The 21,296-nt window shown below is 40.0% G+C and overlaps 1 protein-coding gene across 3 annotated transcripts in view; it reads left to right on the forward strand.

Annotated features, from left to right (window-relative positions):
- PIK3CB (phosphatidylinositol-4,5-bisphosphate 3-kinase catalytic subunit beta) overlaps positions 1-21,296 on the forward strand; it is an 85,448-nt gene that overhangs the window by 36,570 nt on the left and 27,582 nt on the right. For all 3 annotated transcript variants that reach the window (XM_053986428.1, XM_053986429.1, XM_053986427.1), the window contains 6 exons: positions 11,922-12,107; positions 13,132-13,357; positions 15,989-16,212; positions 18,979-19,161; positions 19,414-19,584; positions 20,056-20,133. In XM_053986428.1, coding sequence (XP_053842403.1) covers positions 11,955-12,107; positions 13,132-13,357; positions 15,989-16,212; positions 18,979-19,161; positions 19,414-19,584; positions 20,056-20,133 — 1,035 coding nt within the window. In that variant the 5' untranslated portion in view covers positions 11,922-11,954. The remainder of the gene's footprint in view (positions 1-11,921; positions 12,108-13,131; positions 13,358-15,988; positions 16,213-18,978; positions 19,162-19,413; positions 19,585-20,055; positions 20,134-21,296) is intronic.

Below are 21,296 nucleotides of genomic sequence, written 5' to 3' on the forward strand. Positions count from 1 at the left end.
ACTTGATAAATAAACATTTATATCTTGATATAGTGTAATTCTTAATTTCTGTATACTTCATGTGCTGGAGATGAGAAATGTAATAATTTTTCTGCCACTTTGCATCAGACTGTCAGATGTTTAAACATATTCTCCTTAGAAACTGGGGAAAAGCTGCCTATGTCTGATGCATTTTGAACGTGCTGTGAGGTTGTGTGAATGTAATTCTGCAGGAGTCACTGGACATAGTCCTGAATGCCTGCTTGGAAATGGAAAAGATCTGGCCATTAGACCTGAGAAGGGTGAGAAGTCTTTACAAGAAGTATATTTCAGCATATTGCTTTATTACCAAGAGGAAATGACTCCTCTTAGCTTCTTTAAACACGGATGTGTAGAGGGTGTCATAATTTGTGTAGAAAAAATGTCTGTGGAACCTAATCAGACAAGAAAAGCATTTCATACTTGGTGTTTTTAACAAAGTGTTTTTAACTAGCAGGATAACATGTTTGGATTGACTGATTTCCTGCCTTAAAGAAAAAAATTCTATAAAATTTTCAGTTCAGTGTGGATTTAAAGAAGTTGATGTGCATTAGTTCCCTTTCTCTAAGTACTTGAAAGAAATGCTACAATTTTTAGTCAGCACATTTAAATTTTCATCAGTTCCTGATCTAGGCCAAATGTCAAGTGACTGGTAAATACTCATATGCAACATTCTTGTGGCACCTGATTCTGAATTCTGACCCCTGAAGTTTTCAGGAGCTGTGTTATGTGGAGTTATTTGTCTTTTACTGCCTTATTAAATAACACAGTGGAAATACAGGCACCTGTTCACAAGGTCCCAGTACAAACAAACAAACCAACCTATTTGCTGCCTGCACACTTAGTCTGACAAGTTAATTCTTGACTCTGGTAATCAAGTTACTAAAACACATAAACAATAAAGTTGCAGCTGAGCTCCCCAAACAAATAAAATGAAGAATGTCCATTGGAGACAGCTTTAGTAATTTTAAATCACTGTTTTTAGGCTTATGCCAGACAAAAAACTTGCTCAGGTGTTCAGTAGTCAGTAAACTTGTGTTTCTTCCCCTCCCTCCCCCTGCTTTTTTTTTTAAGAGACTCAGAGAATTCCATTGTTACAACTTAAAATTAATTCAGGTTATTCCTTTTTGGAGAAATGTTTTGCAACCCGTTTGTTTGTTTTTAGTTGGAGGTTGTGTGCTTGTGTGTGTTTGGTTCATCACAAGGTATTTTGCAATTGGAATTTTTAAATTTCATTAGCATTAAAAATGAAGTCCGGGCAGCATCTCTATTCACAGTTAAAAAGCCTGGTGGAGTTCTTTTGAAGTCTTAGAAGCAGATGCTGACTCTCACAGCTGGGGAAAAGTGACCCCAGGAGCAGTCAGGCCCTGCTGAAGGGATGCTGAAGGCATTTCTGGGACGCTCTAGAGCCTCCATCCATGGAGACTTGCAAAATTATGTGTTGCAGAAGCAATTTGCTTTAACTTCAGTGTTGGAGCTGAGCTTGGAACCAGCTGACTCCCAGAGGTACCTTTCAGGCTAAATAGTCTGTGATTCCTACGTAATCTTAAATATTTTTTGGTCCTCGTGATGAATGGCCAGGGCTACTTTTGGCTTTATTACCTTTATCTTCATGATGAAAGGGGTTTTTAGGATTGTGTTTTTCTATCAAATGGCATTGTATTTCAACTTGTCTTCATAAATAAGTTTATTGAAAAATATATATAAAATAAATATTTGCATTAGAGTTGAATTGTTGGATTTCCTTCAGTGTTTGTTCAGTCCTTGACCAGTCCTGTCCATGTAACAAATGGCTGTGAGCAGCTACCTCTGAATCTCTGATGGGGGTGTTGAAACTGATGTTGGAAGAAAAATAACTGCAGAAATCCAGATTATGTAAGAAACAGACCCCATCAGGAAGAATGCCTGGCCAGATGAAGCGTGTAAAATGTATATTTTTTTTCCCATTAAAGGGCATCTTTCTACTTTGTAAGATCCATGGCATCTCTGTATGAGACTTAAGCACAAGCTGCTTGTGTGTTTTGGTCTGTGTGCCCTGCTTGTAGGTGAAAATTTCACTCCTCCTTGATATTTGGCTGGTTTTAATTATTTCACTGGTTCACCTCCCTCTGTAGATACATGCCATCTGTCTGCTGGAGAATAATCCCCTTTCCTAGAGGTTTTGATCAAAATACCAGAAATAATTAAAAGGTGAATCTTTTAGTCCCTGTGTGAAGAGGTATCCACTTATTGGAAAAGCTCAGTTTCTGTTTTTAATTTTTATAGTAGAATGTTATCGAGATATAACATCTTAATAGTCAGCTGCTGGTGAGATTTGATGGTCTAGGTCCATTTGTACAATTCCAAAGGAGAGGAAATATTAACTATTTATATATTTAAATGTCTTATAATATTTCCTCTGTGTTTACAGTGGAATAAAAAATTATTTTGAGTGGTAGAACAGGCAAGGAAATCCCAGAGACCAGAACTAATCCTGGTTGATTATTTCCTAGTTTTGTCAGACTGTTAAGAAGTCAGGTACAATTCTTGTTGAGCAATGGGAGGAGAGGGCCCCTACAGTTTACTTAACAATAAAGTTTTATTTACGGTTTACTTAGTACAGTAAAGTAAGAAAAGCAGAATTATTAATGCATCTTTTCAGATTCATGACAGACACTACATAGTAGTTCTAATAACAGCTTGGGCTGTTAGAAAGCCAGGCCCTTAGGCTGTAGTTTTGCCTACATTTCTTGAAATGATCTAAAGAGCTGTCAAATGGCCAGGCAGCCCTGAGGCTGCGAGGAGCTGTCACTGTGCCACTCCTTGCACTCTCACTGAGCTGGCACAAGCACTGGCACAGCTTTATAGAAACACCTGGCTCACCTGGGCTCAAATGACATCTTTATTCCGGTTCAGCTCCTGCTCCTCCTTTCCCATTCAATCTGACTGTCCAGTCCTCCTCCTTCCCTTGTGCCCCCTCCATTCACCTGTTTTGTTAAGCTTAGCTTTGTGTGTTTGTTTAAAATATCCAAGTGAGTGTGGCATCATATCAATGTTTCGTCTATTCTTAGGACTCAACATACCCTAACAATTTCATGCCGCCCTCCTGATCTGATGCCATTTGGGTTTTTCCTTTTTTTTTTTCCTTTTTTTCCCCTTTTTTTCCCTTTTTTTTCCCCCTTTTTTTTCCCCTTTTTTCCCTTTTTTTTTTTCCTTTTCTCCCCCTTTTTTCCCCCATGTTTGTTTTTTTTTTTTTTTTATGTGATCTTTACATGGCTTTTTCTGAAGGCCTTCAAATAAAGATCTGCTCTTATGTTACCTCCTTACTAAAATGATCTCGAGTTTCATTTCCAGATTGGGAAAAAGGCAATACTCCCTCTAGTTCAAGAAGCACCTACAGTGCTGTGCAGGGTCAAAAGGGCTGAGAATTCACCAGGTCTGATCTGTTCCCAAATCTTCAGTCTCACCTTTCTGCACTGGAACAGGATACATAAATGCATTGCCCCTCGTGTCAGGGCCCACTCTGCCTGCTGCTATTGAAAATTTTTCAAAATATCTAAGAGAGTCGTTTAGAAATGCTTCTGAAGGTGATTCTACCAGATGTTTTCTCACAGCCCAATTGATACAGAATACTGCATAACTGGCCTGGCTTTTTTCCTTTGAGCTTTTCTCCTTTTTTTCTCTCTGACTCTCTGTTGGTGAAGGTGTCAAATGAACTGTTACTCATGTGACAGTGCTTTTCTGATCTGCTGTTTTCTTCCGTTCCTTTGTACTCCTTCCTTCTCAACCATGCAGAACTGCATTCCAGCCAGCTGAAAGGGAATGTTTTCCCATAGTGTTCCCAGCTTCAGTGTGATCCAATGATTGGATGCTTCTAAAGACAATTCCACACAGCAATATTGAAATGTGAAAGGAGTTTTTCTTCTCCCTGCAACTCACTCTACTTACACAGTTCAAAAGGATAGCCTGAAACGATTTCTGTTTTAATGTGTCTATGCAGTGATTTCAAGGTAGAGCAGGGGATGGTTGTGAGAAGCTGCTGTTACTGGTCAGTGTTCCAGAATTACGTGCTGCCTGTGCATTGTCAGAAGTCTGTCAGAAGCCTGGGACTGAAGTTTTACTCACTTGTTCAGTTCATTATGGATATTCTTCAGAGGGAGCAGCAGATGTGTGTGTTTGCCTGAGTGTAAAGTAACAGGAAGTAAAGTTTTCCTTCTATCACTGCTCAAGCCAAGTCTAGAAGTTGTTCTGAGTCTGAAATACCATTTTAGTAGTGTTGTTCTCTACATGTAGACTTGTTTTCCAGGAAGAAAAATTCTGAAGGTAGTCGCATTCACAGCTACTTTCTAAACTATACTTTCATTGAACTGTTGAATAACTTTTGTAAAAAGGGATGACTAGAGGTAATCTAACCTAACCATCTGTTCAAATGAAGTCAGTTAAAATGAAATTAAATTTTAATTTGTAACCAGTTAACATGTCTGTATTTTTTTCATATCTCTGAGTCCTGTGTAAATCGATTGCAAATTTAGGTGCTCAGCATTTCTTGAAAACTGGGCCACTTTTATTTAGAGGCATTAATATTTGAGTAGAAACTGCATTCATTGTGGGTTTAAAATCCTGACTTCAGTTTTTAAAACTTGGTGCTTAGTGCTGTGGGTACACCAGAGGAATAAAGGTACAGGACATGAACAGGAAAAATAATCAGGGATCTGGGATAAAAAAAACCCAATGAAATTATCTTTGTTTGTGGAAAATTAGCTGTGTTTCATGAGGAGAATGAGAGAATCTAGATTTGATGGCTGAGAGACCACTCTTGGTACCAGTGTGAACGCTGTGAGGGAAGGAGGCCTTTGAAAAAGGCCTTTCATGTTTTCTGTACATAGATATTTTTAGAAAACTAAATGATGATATTTTTATTCTGATTTCTGGAAAAACCCTGACTAAATGGACATTTAATTTTCCATTCCATAGGGCCAGCTTATGTGGCAATTGAACTAAACTGCTGGGAAATATTTATAGTACCACATGATCTTTAAAAATAACTCTCTAGTCTACTTTGTAGATGTCTTGGATTCTTAAAATCTTTACTATTGTAGGTGGATACCCATGACATTTGTGGAGTGGAAAGATCTCTGCTGTGCTGATTTAGGCATTTGTATTTATCATCAAGTTGATTGTATTTTATTTTTAGATTTGGAAGCAGTTTGGATGGAAATTCAGCTGTGCAGCTGTAGAAGGCCAGAACCTTAAGTGTGTTCACTCTTTAGGGCTAAACGAGAACTCCCATGGCAGGCACACAGACCACCCTGGAGTTACCAGTGTTCTGGTTTTAAAAGGGTCATCATTGGTCCTGTGTGACCAGGGAGGGGTGAGCAGAAAACACAGCTCTTAGCTCACTCACTGTTGGAATAGGTGGTGCTCGCTCCTGTCACGTTAAACCTTTGAACAATCCTTGCTGCAGTTGGCTCTCTGCAGCTCCCTGAAAGGAGGCTGTACTCAGCGGGGCTTGCTCTCTTTCTGCAGCTGACAGAAGGAGAGGACCCAGCCTTAAGCTGCGCCAAGGGAAATTTAGGTTGGCTGTTAGGGAAAAGTTTTTTACTGAGAGAGTGATAAAGTTCTGGAATGGCCTGCTTGGGGAGGTGGTGCAGTCACCATCCCTGGGTGTGTTTAACAAAGCCTGGATGTGGCACTGGGTGCCAGGGTTTAGTTGAGGTGTTGGGGCTGGGTTGGATTTGATGATCTTGAGGGTCTCTTCCAGCCTTGTAGTTGTGTGATTGCCGTCACCCTGCTGTCACCCTGTGCGTGCTCTGTGGGCTGAGGGCCGTATTCTCACCGTGCCCTGCTCCTCGCAGGGCGAGGCCGCTCCGGGCCCCTGGCAAACGGGAGATGTCCGTATGTTCGCTCCCGGTGTTTGCCATTGCAGGCCTGCCGCGGGATGGGAGGGGACGGCAGGAAGGGGAGAAGCTGAACAGAGCTGCTCTGGCTGCGGGCTGCCCTCACAGAGAGCTGCCCTCGGTGTGGGGGGAATGAAACGGCAGCGGAGAGGGGAGGGAACAGGAGCAGTGAGGGGATGGGACAGGGCTGGTGAGGGGAGGGATTGAACAGGGGTGACGAGGGGAGGGAATGGGAGTGATGAGGGGAGGGATTGAACAGGGGTGACGAGGGGAGGGAATGGGAGTGATGAGGGGAGGGATTGAACAGGGGTGACGAGGGGAGGGATGGAACAGGGATGATGAGGGGAGGGAATGGGAGTGATGAGGGGAATAGAACAGGAGCAGTGACATGAAACAGGAGCGATAAGGGCAGGGAATAGGAGCGATGAGATGGAAGGGACTGATGAAGGGAGAGAACAGGACTGATGAGGGGAGAGGGTCGAGCTGGTGCCCAAAGTGCCCCTGTCACAGCCTGTGGCAGTCCTGGGCAACTCGGACACTGCCCTGGGCTACAGAACAGCTCCTGGGAATTTGGTACAGATTGAGGAACAGAAGGAGATACAGTTCTACAGAGCTGTGAACTGGCCCTGATCTAATGCATATATTTGTCTTTAGCGTCTTCAGAAGAAATCAGACTTTTTCAATCTTTTTTAAAAACTTTTTTCTAAATGCCGTCTAAGTTTCATAGGACATAAGTCTTCCTGAATAGTCAGGCTCCTTTTCCATCATTTTACTAGGTTCTTTTCCCTTGTTTCTTCTCAAATATTTCATTTATAGCTTGCTCATCCTTTTATAGTACTAGATGTTTTACATGGTTAGAAAAATGATTATAGTGATTATGTTGTGTAAGTGCTTAGTGTTTCTCCTGCTTAGCCTATGTGATGTGCTGCTGCTGTTTCCTAGAAAATGACTGGTCAGATTGTCATCTCATCTGTTCTGGACAGTGAGATAACTTCAAACACTGTTCTTGTGTGTCTGGATGCGGCGGCCCTTTTCACTACTGCAAGACTTCTGTTTTTTTAGCCCCTTGACTGCCACATGACAGAGCAAGCAGTAGATAAAGAGCTGTATTGATGACAGTGATGATTGTCTTGGATGTGGTGCCCAACAGTTGTAACAACTTATTACATAAAGCAAAAATCTGGATAAGCAGAGTGCCCTTAGTTTTTGCATATTCAAAACTTTGGTTTTGCATATTCAAATTTTGCTTCTGATACTCGTCCTTTATGTAAATACCCATAGGTTTAGTGAAAAAGAAGAGTAAATCCAGCTTTATATTTAACTTGAAGAGCTGTAGATATTTATGTGCCCTTAAAATGCCACCTGTGTTTTGAAGAGGTGATGTAAAAGAAACTTCTTATGGGAAGTTACTTTTCAATATATAAATGATCTTCCCTTCCAACTTTTTGCCATCTGTTTGGGATGATAGCATACTGATTTCATCCTGAGAGAACTGACCACATTTCAGGGGTGGGTGACATCATTTCAGATGCAAGATAGCTCTTCTAAAGACTTTTTCAAAGACTTGTTGCTCAGGAGAATAAATGCTAGGAGAGATAACAAGTCATCAACATTTCCCTCTGACACTGCATTATATGTGCGTTTATAATTACCACCTTCTTTGCAGCTACTTCTGCTTGTGTTTGATTAGTGTTCTTCTGGATTATAGTTTGAGATACAACATTGAGCATTGCATTGGATTTTATGTTGGTGTTCTTTTAACAACAGAAGAACAGATCTCAGAGGATGAGTGATAGGGGATTTGTGGTGAGTTCAGAAGTAAAGGATTTAATGACACAATGTGAGTTTTCATAATTGCTGCATTCTTCAAAAGGTTGGTTTTAGAGGAACTTATCTGACACAGATAAATGTTGAGTGTTGATGACAATTAAAGTGGATTTGGTACTTTTTAATGTCTAAGTCTTTTGCTGATATGATAAATTATTTTCAAAGGAGAGTTCATTGCATTGGTCCTTCAAGTCTCAATTTTTTGCTCTAGACAGGCTCTCTGTGAGCATGTTCTTGGGCAGCTCTTAGTTTCAGGATAACCTTACAATCCCCCCACCATGCTTGCCCTTTATATTTCCTTGGCCAGCACAGTTTGATGTCAGATATTTGCACCTCCTGGATTTAATTCCTGTACACATGCAAGTTAACTGCCCAGCATGGGTAGAATTGATTTCACCAGCTCTGGCTGCAGTGGTGGGAGGCCTTTGCAGCTGCGTGGTCCTGGGCTCTCAGCAATGTCCTGAAGGAGTCAGGATGGATTTGAGCTTGGCTCAAGGTAGTCTTGCCTGCCTTCAGGAAAATGGGTGAATGGCTTAGAAAGAGAGCACAGCCCCAGCGTGTAACCACAGCCACTGAAATCCTACTGATCCTTTACTTCAGTCTGAATGTTCTGAATTGCCTGGGTTTTGTTAACTGGTACAGTGCAATGTTCCAGTGGTTCTGCTGGTCGCCAACACTTGCTGGAAGTGTTGCCTACATTTGTTTTTCCAAACTGGATTTGTACCTGCTCTGTATAACCTGATTTTAGTTCTGTTTCGGTTAGGGGGAAAACATGAGGGGGCTGCAATTCACATAAAAAGATGTGCAGCTTACTTTTGACTGTGTCTGTCCTTAAACTATTTTAGAAATCAATGAAGAAGCAGCCTACTTCTGGTAGCTCTTTTTTATTGGTTTGTTTTTTCTTTTTTTGTTTTCCAAGTGGTCTTGTTAGTTAAATGATGAGACGTACTTCTGTTGGGAGGTGAGGGGAATGCTGTAAGGTCTCCTGGCTTCTGGAATGAGGCTGTTAGCACCAGAGCAAAATCTTTTGTCTGCCTAGAGATGGGAAGTCCTTTAAAAACCACAACAGCAACACCCAACTGAGAAATCCTGTTTTAGGGCTTCTTTGTGTACATTAAATAAATAAATAACAAGATGAGTGAGAAATTTCCTTCTTCTGCAGATGCTCTACTCATCTGTGTTCCACTTCTTTCCATTAATATAAGCAGCTCTGGCAGAACTGCTGGTATATTAAAATACAATTTGGTTAGGGGGGAGAGTGTGTGGGCATGCACACATATATAGGAATCTGAAATTTGCACGTTAAAGCTTAGAGAAAATGTACACTTTACATGGGAAGGTTTGAACGCTGTCAGTACTACCTGTGCCTTAGAAAAGCATTTTGTATTGGGCTTTGCCCCTGTGAAATTCCAAGTCATTGATTAGACACTTGAGGAGCCAAGGTTAAGTTCTGGTTTAATTACTTCCTTCTTTTGTAAGTGAGGTTGTTGTTACTGTGACAGTGGGCAGGAATAGCTATGAGGTTAACAGCCTGAAATAGCTTTTTATTATTATTTGAATTGTTGGTTTTTTCCTTTAGCTGGAAGTTGTTTAAAATGTCTCTGGTGCTGTTACTCCCAATCCAGATGGCTTTTTGCCTTTGTTTCAGTTCCTAGATGTGATATTGTGAGTCAGTCAGTCACCAGTGCCACCACACATGTCCCAGCTGGGGCCGTGACTCATCCCCAGAGCTGCTGTGGGTTGGCAATCTTGTGTTTTTCAGGATAGAACCTGGTTCTCTCTTGGCCCCTGTGGTGTCAGCTCTTGGGGCAGACACAGGGTGCTGGCTGCAAAACACACTGACCTGCTTCCTTGAGGAAGGAAATATTAAGTAAGTGCCTGAAGGCAAGAATAGCTCCTCAGCATGCTCAGATTGGTGAAATGGCTTCTCTTCCCTTTTTAACTGAAAATGCAAATGGAATTTTAAGACTCTGGTGTCTGTGCTGGAAATCTGTAATTATAAACAAGTATCTTACAAGAACTTTATAACTCTGTGTTGTGGTGTTTGGGCTCCAAGATATGGAGCATCATTTTAAAGTCTTGTTTCTTTGAACATTTTAAACTCTTGTTGATGAACTAAAGTGGTTTCAACAACTGCAACTGTGAAAAACATCTGAAAGAGGATGAAAATAGAAAAGATACACTGAATTAAAGCAGGAATTAACTATATACAAAATAACTACATAAAACAGATGTCCTTGCTGCTGTACCCATAACAAGACATGCTTTGTAATGGAAAACCTGTTTATTTTACCCTCATGACCACAGAAAATAACTGCAGATTTGTACATCCAAATATGAAAAATGTACTGTATGAGTATTTTTCTGACTGACTGCTAATTTCAATTACAACAGAATTGCAGTCAGTATTTTAGAGGTACAAATAACTGGATGGAGGAAAACAAATAGTATCCCATTAAAATAGCAGCTTGTGGAAAATATACTGCTTGGTAATGAGGACCATAACCATTTTGTCTGGGTGTATTTTTTGGGTAGATACTGTGTTATTCCAATAACATAGTCTGTACATAGGGTGTAACGATGGGATAGCATTTTATTTCTTTCCTTTTGACAGCTTAGAGTTCACACACCATGCTAAACTTCGCACATCCAATGATGAATGGGTGGATTTGTAAACTGTGGGAATTCATATGAAATACCTTCATATCTGATTTGTTATTTTTACCAAATCACCACCTCCAATTACTTCTGCTTTAATTCAGTCTGCTCAATGCAGTGATTTTTTTTGGATGAAAATGTGGATTTAATGGTCGTAAAACTATTATTTGATAGTGATGACGGTAGAAGCTCCCTAATTATTGCTTCTATTGAGAAAAAAATGTTTCTTCTTATGTACTTATGCTTTCCAAAATTTAAAGGTGTTTTATTTGGCATGAATGATAACTCTGCTATATTTTTATCTAGTACAAATAAAATATGAAGTGATCCATGCATTAGTGTGGTTACAAGATGTACTGGCAGCTTGTGCTGGTCCTAAGCTTTGCTAAGGCCAGGTGGAAAGCTGTTGGAATCATTTGGGTCTTGTTATTCAGTGTATTTACGTGGCAGTTAGAGGTGGGATGGAGTTTGTTGTCAAATACCTGAGGCAGCTTTGACCTGGCAAGTTGATTTTTGTGCTGCTGGCATCATCAGTTATCCATTGTGGGGAAGGACTAATTGAAATATTGGAAAGCTGCTAGTGGAATTGAACATTATGACATTTTCTGTTACAAAGGGTGATTTCCCACATCTTGTGCTGTCCAACAAGAATTCAAAAGATGCAGGGGTAATTTGACTATTAAAGTGCTTTGTTACAGTGTTTTCCAATGCTCCACATCCCTTTGGCAGCTGAGGAGCATTGTCTGGATGAGGAGGAGGTAAATGATTCAGTGAGCCATGGCTGAAGGGAAAACTCAGCTTCAGAGAGTGGTAATCAAAAAAGACTTGGGAAAACTGGTGGTAACATTTGGAGTGAATAAAAATGTGCTGAAATACAGAGGACAGGCAGCAGGAAGGCAGAGGAGGAGCCAGAGGAGATCATGGGCAGGGTTTCCTCCTACCCTGCAGTGGGTGCAGTTCCCACCGTGGATGGAGTTCAGTGATCGTTCTCTGAGGGTGGAAACAAATTGAGATAAGTGTCTTCAGAGGAAAATGGCACTTTCTAGTAGAGTCAAAGAAATTTTTCCTGCTATTAATACAGACTTTCAAGTTGAAATGCCACATTCATGAACAACTAAGAGGAAATTTACAGAAAATAAAATAATGAAACTGATTATGAGTTTTCATATGAAATATTGCCACTCTTCATCCATGAAGTTTATTTTGGTTGTGTTTAACACAGATAAAGTTTTAGATAGGACTTGAAATTAATTTCTAACTTTGTTTTAGCCAACCTCTAATTAGTTTTTTCTCTTATTACTTAGTTTTAATGATATAAACTTCTCAACAATAGTGCTTTGCCAGGCAAATACTTATATTATATTAAATAACATTAATGAGTAAAACTATGCTTATGTGTTTGCAGTACTGGCATTTGAGACCTCAGAGTTGTAAGCTGAGCTGTACAAAGCAGGCTTATATAAACCTTCCAAAGACTTTTAAATGTGTGTCTAATTATAGAAGGTTAAGTATACTGAATTTTAGGGTTTTTTTTCCCCTAAGGCCATGTGGTTATGATATTATTGAGATTCCATAATGCCTCCTGCCGTGACAGACAGCCTTGACATCTGGGCAGTGGATTCACAGATTGGTGCTGATGGCTCAATATCTGTGGACTTCCTGTTGCCCACTGGAATCTACATCAACCTGGATGTCCCTCGAGATGCCACCATATCTCAGATTAAACAGGTAACACCAAACGGGCAGTTAACTGAGGTTTAGAATGAGGGCTGCTTCTGATTTTGACATGCCCTCTGGCAGATCAAGTCGTGAATTTTAGCAGGCATAGGAATGAGGTACGTGCCCAGCAGGTTGACTGATAAAGAAGTGTGTCTGGGGGGGTTAGCACTGGGTTTGGGCAGATGGCAAGGTTTGGAAAGTGGCTTCTTGCTGATAGTTACAGTTCAGCAGAGATTATTCTAATAGCTCTATATTAATATTGTACTTCTACTCTGAACCTTTTTCTGACACGTTGGTAATCCATTGTTTGCTGATCTATCATTTCCCTGATTAGATGTTTAGTGCAAAAGTCACAGATTGGGCTTCTGCTGACTGGCACCAAAGATAATTGCTTTAAAAACTGTGTCTGCCTCTGAAAGATTTTGTGCAAATTGGAGCACCACTTAAAACGTGAGGGAATATGCAAACGGAGGGAAGGGCAGAATGTAAGGAAGTGACCACAGACACTAAAAAACAATCTAATGACCTTTGATCAGATAATGGCCGTGTGAGGACATTGGGAAAAGTTACTGAGGAATTAGGCAGTGAATGAATTACAACACAGACTAACCTACTCCTAATATATCAAGTGATTTCAAGGCATAAAGATTTTGAAAACAAATGTGTGACAGCAATAAGGGATTTGAACTAAACTGTCTGGTTTCCTTGCTGCTTGTGGCACATGGAAACTTGACATGCCATCAATATGTACTATTGATATTTAGCTGTTTTCCAAAGAAAAGGAACACTGTTGCTAACTACAGAGGTCTGTCCTGGAAATCACTCAGGATAGAGACTAGAAGTGAGACAAAGTAAACACGTAATGATTTATAGTGATAAAAATTTTTAAAGTTAGCAAACACGTTTCTTTTCTATTTTTTTGGGAACATAAATGGAAATGAATGTTAAGATATGTCCTTATTTTCTGGTTTTGTTTTTGTTTTTTTTTTTTGTTTTGTTTTGTTTTTAATTTATTTCTTTGTTTTCATTGCAGCTGTTATGGAAGCAGGCACATTCCTACCCACTCTTTCATCTCCTCATGGAGATTGACTCTTACATGTTCTCATGTGTGAATCAGACTGCTGTACATGAAGAATTAGAGGATGAAACACGGAGACTTTGTGATGTTAGACCCTTTCTTCCTGTCCTTAAACTAGTGACAAGGAACTGTGATCCAGGAGAAAAGTTGGATTCCAAAATAGGTGTCCTTATAGGCAAAGGTAATTCCATTTAATTTTTTTGAAAAATTAGGTTAAACTTTGTTGAGGGTCTTAATTGGGCAGGTAGGAGTGAATTAAAAAAAACCCAAACCTGTTAAAACTTCAGTATTTCCCTTTGTCAAACAAATACTGATATAGTTGGAAAGAATTTAAATGCTCAGCATGAAATGCATACAAGTTATTTAAAGCTACTTTCTGTATGACACTTCAGCATTGTATTACTACATCAATCAGGAACAAATTTTATTTTGTAGATGAGGAGAAAATATATATAATATTTTTTAAAATTTTTATTACTAAGTGAAGAACAGCATAATCCTTGAGAATTGTTATCATAAATAACCTACCAGCAAACTGGATACTCAGAAGGAACTAGAAATTATTATGATTTTATTATGCGTGGTGTCCGACTTGGTTAACAGTGACACTGATTTTCATCAAACAATGAAAAGCTATTTTTAAAGGTTTCACAGTAACTTATTCTTGATGTTATTTCAGAATTTTCAGCTTTTAAATCTACTCTGCTTGGTTATGCAATCAAGATTGACAGGGTCACATGAGGTCATACCTCTTGTTTTAAAACAATGAGCCATTGTTAGGTCCCTTATAAAGACTGCAGGTTTTGTTTAGATTTCAGTAGTACACTGTCTGCCTGTTTGTTAGAGCTGACAATGGGAACCGTTTAACCATTCAGACAGATTCGGAGAGATTCACATTCTGTGATTGAATATTTCGTGTATTAGAGCTGTGTGACACCCTGCCTTGAGCAGCCCCTATTCTGTACCTTAGCAGGGAAAAAAAAACGTGTTCCTGTCTGAGCTTCTAAACTTAGTGCTTTGTTCTCAGAAGGTGCTGGGTGCTTTGTGTGATTTGGGCAATGTCCTTCAAAGTTCACGAGTAAAGATAAAGACACTTGCAGTCCTACACATCCTGAAGTACCAAAAAGTCACAGCTTTCCATTATATCATAGGAACATGGGATGGTTTGGGTTGAAAGGCATCTTTTAAAGGTCATCTCATTCCACCACCCTGCTGTGGGCAGGGACACGTTCAACTGGACCAGGTTGCTCAGAGCCTGTCCAATCTTAACCGTGTCCAGGATGGGGCATCCACCACCTCTCTGGGCAGCTGGTGCCAGTGCCTCACCTCCCTCCTTGTAAAAAATTTCTTCTTTACATATGATCCAAACCTACCCTCTTTCAATTTAAAAACTCCCCAGAGCTTGCTCTTCTCCAGGCTCCCTCAGCCTCTCTCCATAGCAGAGGTGCTGCAGCCCTCTGAGCCTCTTTGTGGCCCCCTCTGGGGTCTCTCCAGAAGGTCCCTGTCCCTCTTATGCTGGGGGCCCAGAGCTGGGAGCAGTGCTGCAGGTGAGGTCTCACCAGAGCAGAAGAGAGGGACAGAATCCCCTCCCCTGCCCACCTGCCCTCAGTGCTTGTGATGCAGCCCAGGACACGTTTGGCTTTCTGGCCTCTGAGTGCTCATGGCCAGGTCTGTCCAGCTCATCCACCAGTACCCCCAGGTCCTTCTGGGCAGGGCTGCTCCCCATCTGCTCATCCCCAGCCTGTGTTGATACTGGGGGTTCCTGTGACCCAGGTGCAGGACCTTGCGTTTGGTCTGGTTGTATCTCAGTGGGATTCCCATGTGCCCACTTCTTGAGCTTGTCCTGGTTCCTGTGGCTGGCATCCCCTCCTTTGTGTGTGTCACCACGCCACTCAGCTTGGTGTCATCTGCAGCTCTGCTGAGGGTGCCCTCAGTCCCTCTGTCCATGGCTTTAATGAAGCTAGTTACTAACACTGGTGCCAGTACACCCCGAGGGACACTGCTTGTCACTCACGTCACTCACTGGGACCCTGAGATGTTGACTGTGACCCTCTGGAGGTGCCCATCCGACCAATTTCACACCCTCTGATCAGTCCCCCATCAAATACGTCTCTTTCCAATTTAGAGATGAGGACATTATGGGGCCCATGTCCGAGGCCTTATGGAAGTCCACATAGGTGACATCCACAGCCATCCCTTGTCCACTGATGTCACTCAACCACAGAAGGTCATCAAGTTGGTCAGGCAGGACTTGCCCTGTGTATTCTTTCTTTACATGTTTTGGAAAAGGAGCTGTACTGGTCTTGGACTGGTAGAAATTTCAGTCATGTCATTTTGACTTGAGTAGAGGATTTTATTTTTTGACTTTTAAACAAAATTAAAAAGGATGATGTCATCTTTCTGGGCGATTAAAAAACCCTATAGCTTGAAAGCACTTCTGCTCTGTGGTCTTTATGATACATTTACTGTGCTTTTTAAAGATTGCTCTTGTGAGGAGAGACTTAAAATTTTCCAAACTACCTTGAATTCAGGGTAAGATTGGATTTTCCACTTCAGAGTACCTAGGAGATACGGTGGTTCTTGTTTAAAATAAACACTCATGCCAGGTTGCATGGGAGTTGTGCAAGTAACTTTGGAAGAACACTGATGTGCAGGACAATGTAGACCCCAGCTCAGCTTTAAGCATCCATTTTGGATGGGATGTCTGAGGGAAACCACCTGTATCACCTTAACTTAAAGATAGTAACAATTTAAATGGGATGGGCAGTATTTGTACAGCTGTGTATCCTTTTGCTTCCTTGAATTCTTTCAGGTCTCCATGAGTTTGATGCCTTACAAGATCCTGAAGTGAATGACTTCCGAGCTAAAATGAGGAGGATCAGTGAGGAAAAGATTCAGTCACTTGTGGGTCTCTCCTGGATGGACTGGTTGAAGCACACTTACCCACCAGAGCAGGAGCCTGTTATCCCAGAGAGCTTCCAAGATAAGCTCTACAGCGGAAACCTTGTAGTGGCTGTTCATTTTGATAACTGCCAGGTAGGAATGGTTGTTCATGTTTCATGAGCTGTTCTTGATCCAGGTCTGAATTGGCATGGATTGCTCAAGAATATAAATGAAATAGAATACTTACATTATGGTGTTTGCTTTAGAATGCAAATCTTTTACCAGGATCCTTGAATCTTGAAAGAAAGTGAGGATGTAAGCCCACGGTAGAGAATTGAACTTCTAAAGTCTAGTTACAGTTCAACTTCTAAAGGCAAAATGTACAACTTGTATCTTCTATATTACTTCATGTTTGTTTAAATGTAAAACATGGTTCAAAGTTGTCAGGACTTGTTTTGCCAACTGTTCCTGTGTTGCTTCACTTACATTCAGTTTTAAGCTCAGTTCATCAGAGTTTGCTGGTAATTGATTTGCACCGTATTCAATACATTTATCTCTGTGTATGACTCACTGAATATCTTTGGGGTTGATCTGCTAATTAGATGAAGAAAGTAATTAAAAAAAAAAAAAGAAGACTCAGTATTCCCTTTACTAGAAATGCACATGGAAAACCAAAACACTGATACTTAGAGTTGGCTTTTTGTTAAGGCTAGAAAAACTGTAGTTTATTTTTAAAATAAAACCCCCTTCAGTTTCTACCAGGAAAACCTGAAATGTTTTAGCATGAGTTTTTATGATGTTGAAGCTGCTCTGACTGTGCTTGAGTTACTGGCAGCTTCTATGGCATTCTAAGGTAATTCCCATTACCCTTTTTGTACTCTGTTCTTTTGGATAACCATGAATGATCAGCATTGGAAACCTTAAAAATCTTACAAGTGTGTAAGACATCAGGCTAGATTTGGTGTCCATTTTGACCCAGGTGCAAGAGGCTGATTTTCTAATCATTCAGTTGAGTTTAGTTACAAAGCTGAATTATTTCTAGCACTGTCTTTTTAAACTTTAAAGGTTTAAAATGGTACACACATCTGCCTCTGGAGACACAAATGTAGAGGCAAAAGCTAAATTTGGTCATCAGTAACCCCAGCTGATGTTGGATGCATAGGTGTTTTATGACAAAACCTTTTCCAGTCCTCTTCAGCTTAGCAGAGAATTTGTGTTGTGCAGGAGTGAGATTATCTCCAGCCCTTGATTAAATACTGCATCTATATGCCTATGCTGACAGGACAAAAACAGTGCAAAAGTTCTTGCTGGTGCAGAATGTATTTGCCTGCCACTATAATAGATTAGGCTGCTGACATTTCAAATGTTTCAAATGCTTCTGCTGCCAGCTCTGACCTTCAGAGCTATTAACAGTTCAAATCTGAGCTGCTTTTTAGAGCAGTAAGCTCTGTTCCAGACTTTACTACTTGCACTGAGCACTGGAGTCATCCCAGGAGAGTTAGAGAGGAAGGTGTGGGGACTGTTCTGTCAATTCTTGCAGCTGCAAGATTGAGAGAAGGAAATATTGAAGTAGTTTGTGTCTGGAAGGTGTGGGTGAGCTGTAAGGGCTCTGTGGTTGTCTCTGGAGCAGGAGAGACTGCTCCCCATCTCTGTGACATATCTGTTAAGATCATCTGGGGAGCAAGGCAGCTGTCAGAGACCACCAGCTTCCTGTGAAGAAAAAGTGTTATTCCACAACATAGTGGTATGTTATTCATACCACTAGCAGTTATGGCAGGAGGAGAAAGCCTTTGCACTGTGGCAGCTTTCTGAAAGAGGGAAGCTGTTGTGAACCAGGCAGAAACTGAGAAAACACAGAACTAATTTCGTGTGACTCTGCAAAGTTTGCTTGTTCCATTGGGGCAGCTTGGCTTCTTACCAGTTATTACATAAATGAAGTATTTATTTATATAATAAATATACAGAATTTATATAAATAAAGCACAAGTCAAAAGAATCTAAGCAGACAACACTGCACATTTGTCAGTAACTGGGTTTAGGTTGCTCACATCTTCAGAACTGGGCGTATAAATAAAAAATAAGAAAACTTGAAAAAAATAAAACAACAAAACCCCAGTGCCTCCTGAACCAACCTTTGCAAATTTACCTGTAAAAAGCATAATGTAGTAGATGAAGGGAGATGAAAGATTTCACAGACAATCTTGTACTTTAGGAACTTGAAATTAATTTAAGCTTCCTTTTTAATTTACAAAAGAGAGCACCTTCTTACCTTTATCTTTTTAGAACACATTAAAATTAGAGATACTTTGGAAATAGGTTGATAGCCTCTAAGGGTTTTAATTAAAAGCTTTGTTTAAAAAATGCAGTCTTTCCATGTTATGTTCAGAATGCTACAAGTATTGGCCACTGCTCCTCTTTTCTGCTCTCCTCCCAATGTGGTGGTGATTTTCTACATAAATTGCATTCACAATTTCTTCTACTTTCTTACTTGAAGCTTTTTCTTCTGAGTTCAGTGATACTTAGAAAGAGGATAACTTGCTAGTGGCCAGAAAGATGAAAAAATAACACATCTAGTACTGCTAAATACTTTGAAATGCATCATGATTTATTGTCATTACAAAATACAACCTTCTAGATCAATACGTTGCTCTAGAAGTCTTTAAATCACTGCTAAATCAAATAAAGGTCTATGTTTTTAAAAGTACTTCTGATAATATAAAAGTTTGGGAAATAACATCTTACAGCTTTTAGGGTGTCTATTATTTTGATTGCCCTAAACATACAGACTTTAACTGTTAACATAGTCTGGATTTAACAGTTATTATTTCTACCTATTTTCTTATGTGTGTTACAATTTTAGTCTCGTGTGTCTGCCTAAGACAAGTTTGACCTTCATTATTCCTGCTTGTATTTTGTTAGGATGTATTTAGTTTCCAGGTGTCCCCTAACATGAATCCCGTCAAGCTGAATGAGCTGGCAATCCGAAAACGTTTGACTATCCATGGAAAAGAAGATGAGGAAGTTGATCCTGCTGATTATGTGCTGCAAGTTAGTGGAAGGCTGGAATATGTCTTTGGTGATCACCCATTAATTCAGTTCCAGGTACACAGAGTTTTTTGGAACTTGATATAACAATTCCCTGCTGCCTTGGCCAAAGGTGCTTCCTCCCATCCCTCCTATCCCATTACTGAACAGCAGTACCTCCCTCCTTGTGTCTGCAGACCCTTGCAGGTGTAAAACACTTGAGCACCATTCCCTTTGTATCTCTGTAATGAATTCTTTGTCTCTGTGGTTTGGAAGTTGCTGTAGGAATAGTCTGCTGACTGCTAACAACTGTTTTCCCTGGGCTTCCAGTACATCCGCAACTGTGTGATGAGCAGGACCCTTCCCCAGCTCACCCTGGTGGAGTGCTGCACCATAAAGAAGATGTGTGAGCAGGAGATGATTGCCATAGAAGCTGCCATAAACCGAAAATCCTCCAACCTTCCTCTTCCTCTGCCACCAAAAAAAACAAGAGCGACAACTGTGAGTTCGTGGGGAGAATGCCTGATAGCCGAAGGGAGCGGTGACTCGTGGGATATAAATCACAGTGCCTGGGGTTTGTTGCTGTGACTGCTGTGTTCCAGTGTAGGTCACCTGGGTCAACTCAGAGCCTCCTGTTGCTTGGGAGATTTACTTCAGAAACATAAATGTGGGCAGATCTTTGCTCTATTACACACTCAGGAGTTATTCAGAATGAACAGTAAATTTTGAATTGTCAGGATCTAGTACATGATGTATGTTCTCACCCCCAGCTCTCTTCCAGCTGAGTTTTTACTTTGTCTCCTCTTGTAGCTATGATAACCAATTTATCTTTGAAGATTTCAAATTTATATTTTTAACTGCATTTTTTTTTGGTTTGTATTTGATTTTTTTGCTTAAAATGCTTGGCTTACAAAATAGGTCTCAATGTTACAGGGGTGAAGAATGAACTTGTATCTTTGTTTCTCTTCTCAGAGTGTGTGGGATATTTCCAACCCTTTCAAGATTATTCTATTAAAGGGTAATAAACTAAACACAGAAGAAAATGCCAAAGTAAGTAACTGTTGTCTGGTATCAAAAGACATTCTGTTCATTGTTTTAATGATTTTCAATGCTAAGTGAACTCAAATCATACAGATTTCAGCATTGGTAGCACTGGTCAAAATCTGGCTTTTTGGCTGAAATATTCCTTTATTACTTGAAGTTGGATATGTGCATTGGAACATTGCAATCATTGTGGCAGTATGACATAAGTGTTCATTGGTATTTGATTTTTTAAAAACATGGTTTCTCTAAAGTGCTGATAGTGGTGTGAAATGAGCTCATTTTAAATAGATTGTCATAAACACCTTACACAAGTAAATTAAATATTAAATGTTTTAAAGTGCAACATGGTATTTTTGTAGTCCTGAATATATTCTGTATGTCTAAACTTGGACTGTGTGCTTTTATACAATCTGTCTTTTATTTTCTACACATGAGGAACACAAAGAAAGCTGGAGTATCATTTCCTGTAAAAATATACATGACTAGGCTACTGAGTGCTGTACAGACCACAAGTTGTTAACACATGGGAATTTATTGCACAGCTACTTTAATGCCTTACAAAACACTTGCCTGTGAGGTAGAACAACATTAGACTCCTTTATTTTGTTCAGAAATCAGTAAATTGTGTAGCCAAGCCTGTAGATCAGTTAACCATTGATATTTGCTGTTCTCATGCTTTATTCAGGATACTTGGTGCATTTTTTTCATTCAAAACTTGTTACAACCTCCTTGTAAATTAGCAATCCTACATTTTGGTCAACACCAAAAAGAAGTTTTACATTACAGATAAATTAGCCAAAGTTACATTTTAATACCTGAGACATTGTGATTGTGACTGCAAAACCAGATGTTTCCCTCTTCCTTGTCTAAACCATTATTTAGCTAGTTCCAATATCTTCTTAACTCTATTCTGTAGTCTCTTTAGTTTTTAAAAGGAAAGATAAAAGAGCTGGTGGATTCTGGGAGCAACATAGCTATCAGGAGTTTCTAGGATGGATTTTTTTCATGCTTAGAAAGGTGACTTTTGGTTAATTTCAGTATGCTTTTAGAGGAAAACAATCAAAGTATTTTCTAAGCTTGAGAAGAAACAGGAAAAACGGGCAGATCTTTCATATTGGCACCTGTGGGCACCATCTAAATGTTATTTAGTATTTTGAATGCTTTTTAGT

This window comes from Vidua macroura, chromosome 10, assembly GCF_024509145.1.
Source record: "Vidua macroura isolate BioBank_ID:100142 chromosome 10, ASM2450914v1, whole genome shotgun sequence".
Lineage (NCBI taxonomy): Eukaryota > Metazoa > Chordata > Aves > Passeriformes > Viduidae > Vidua > Vidua macroura.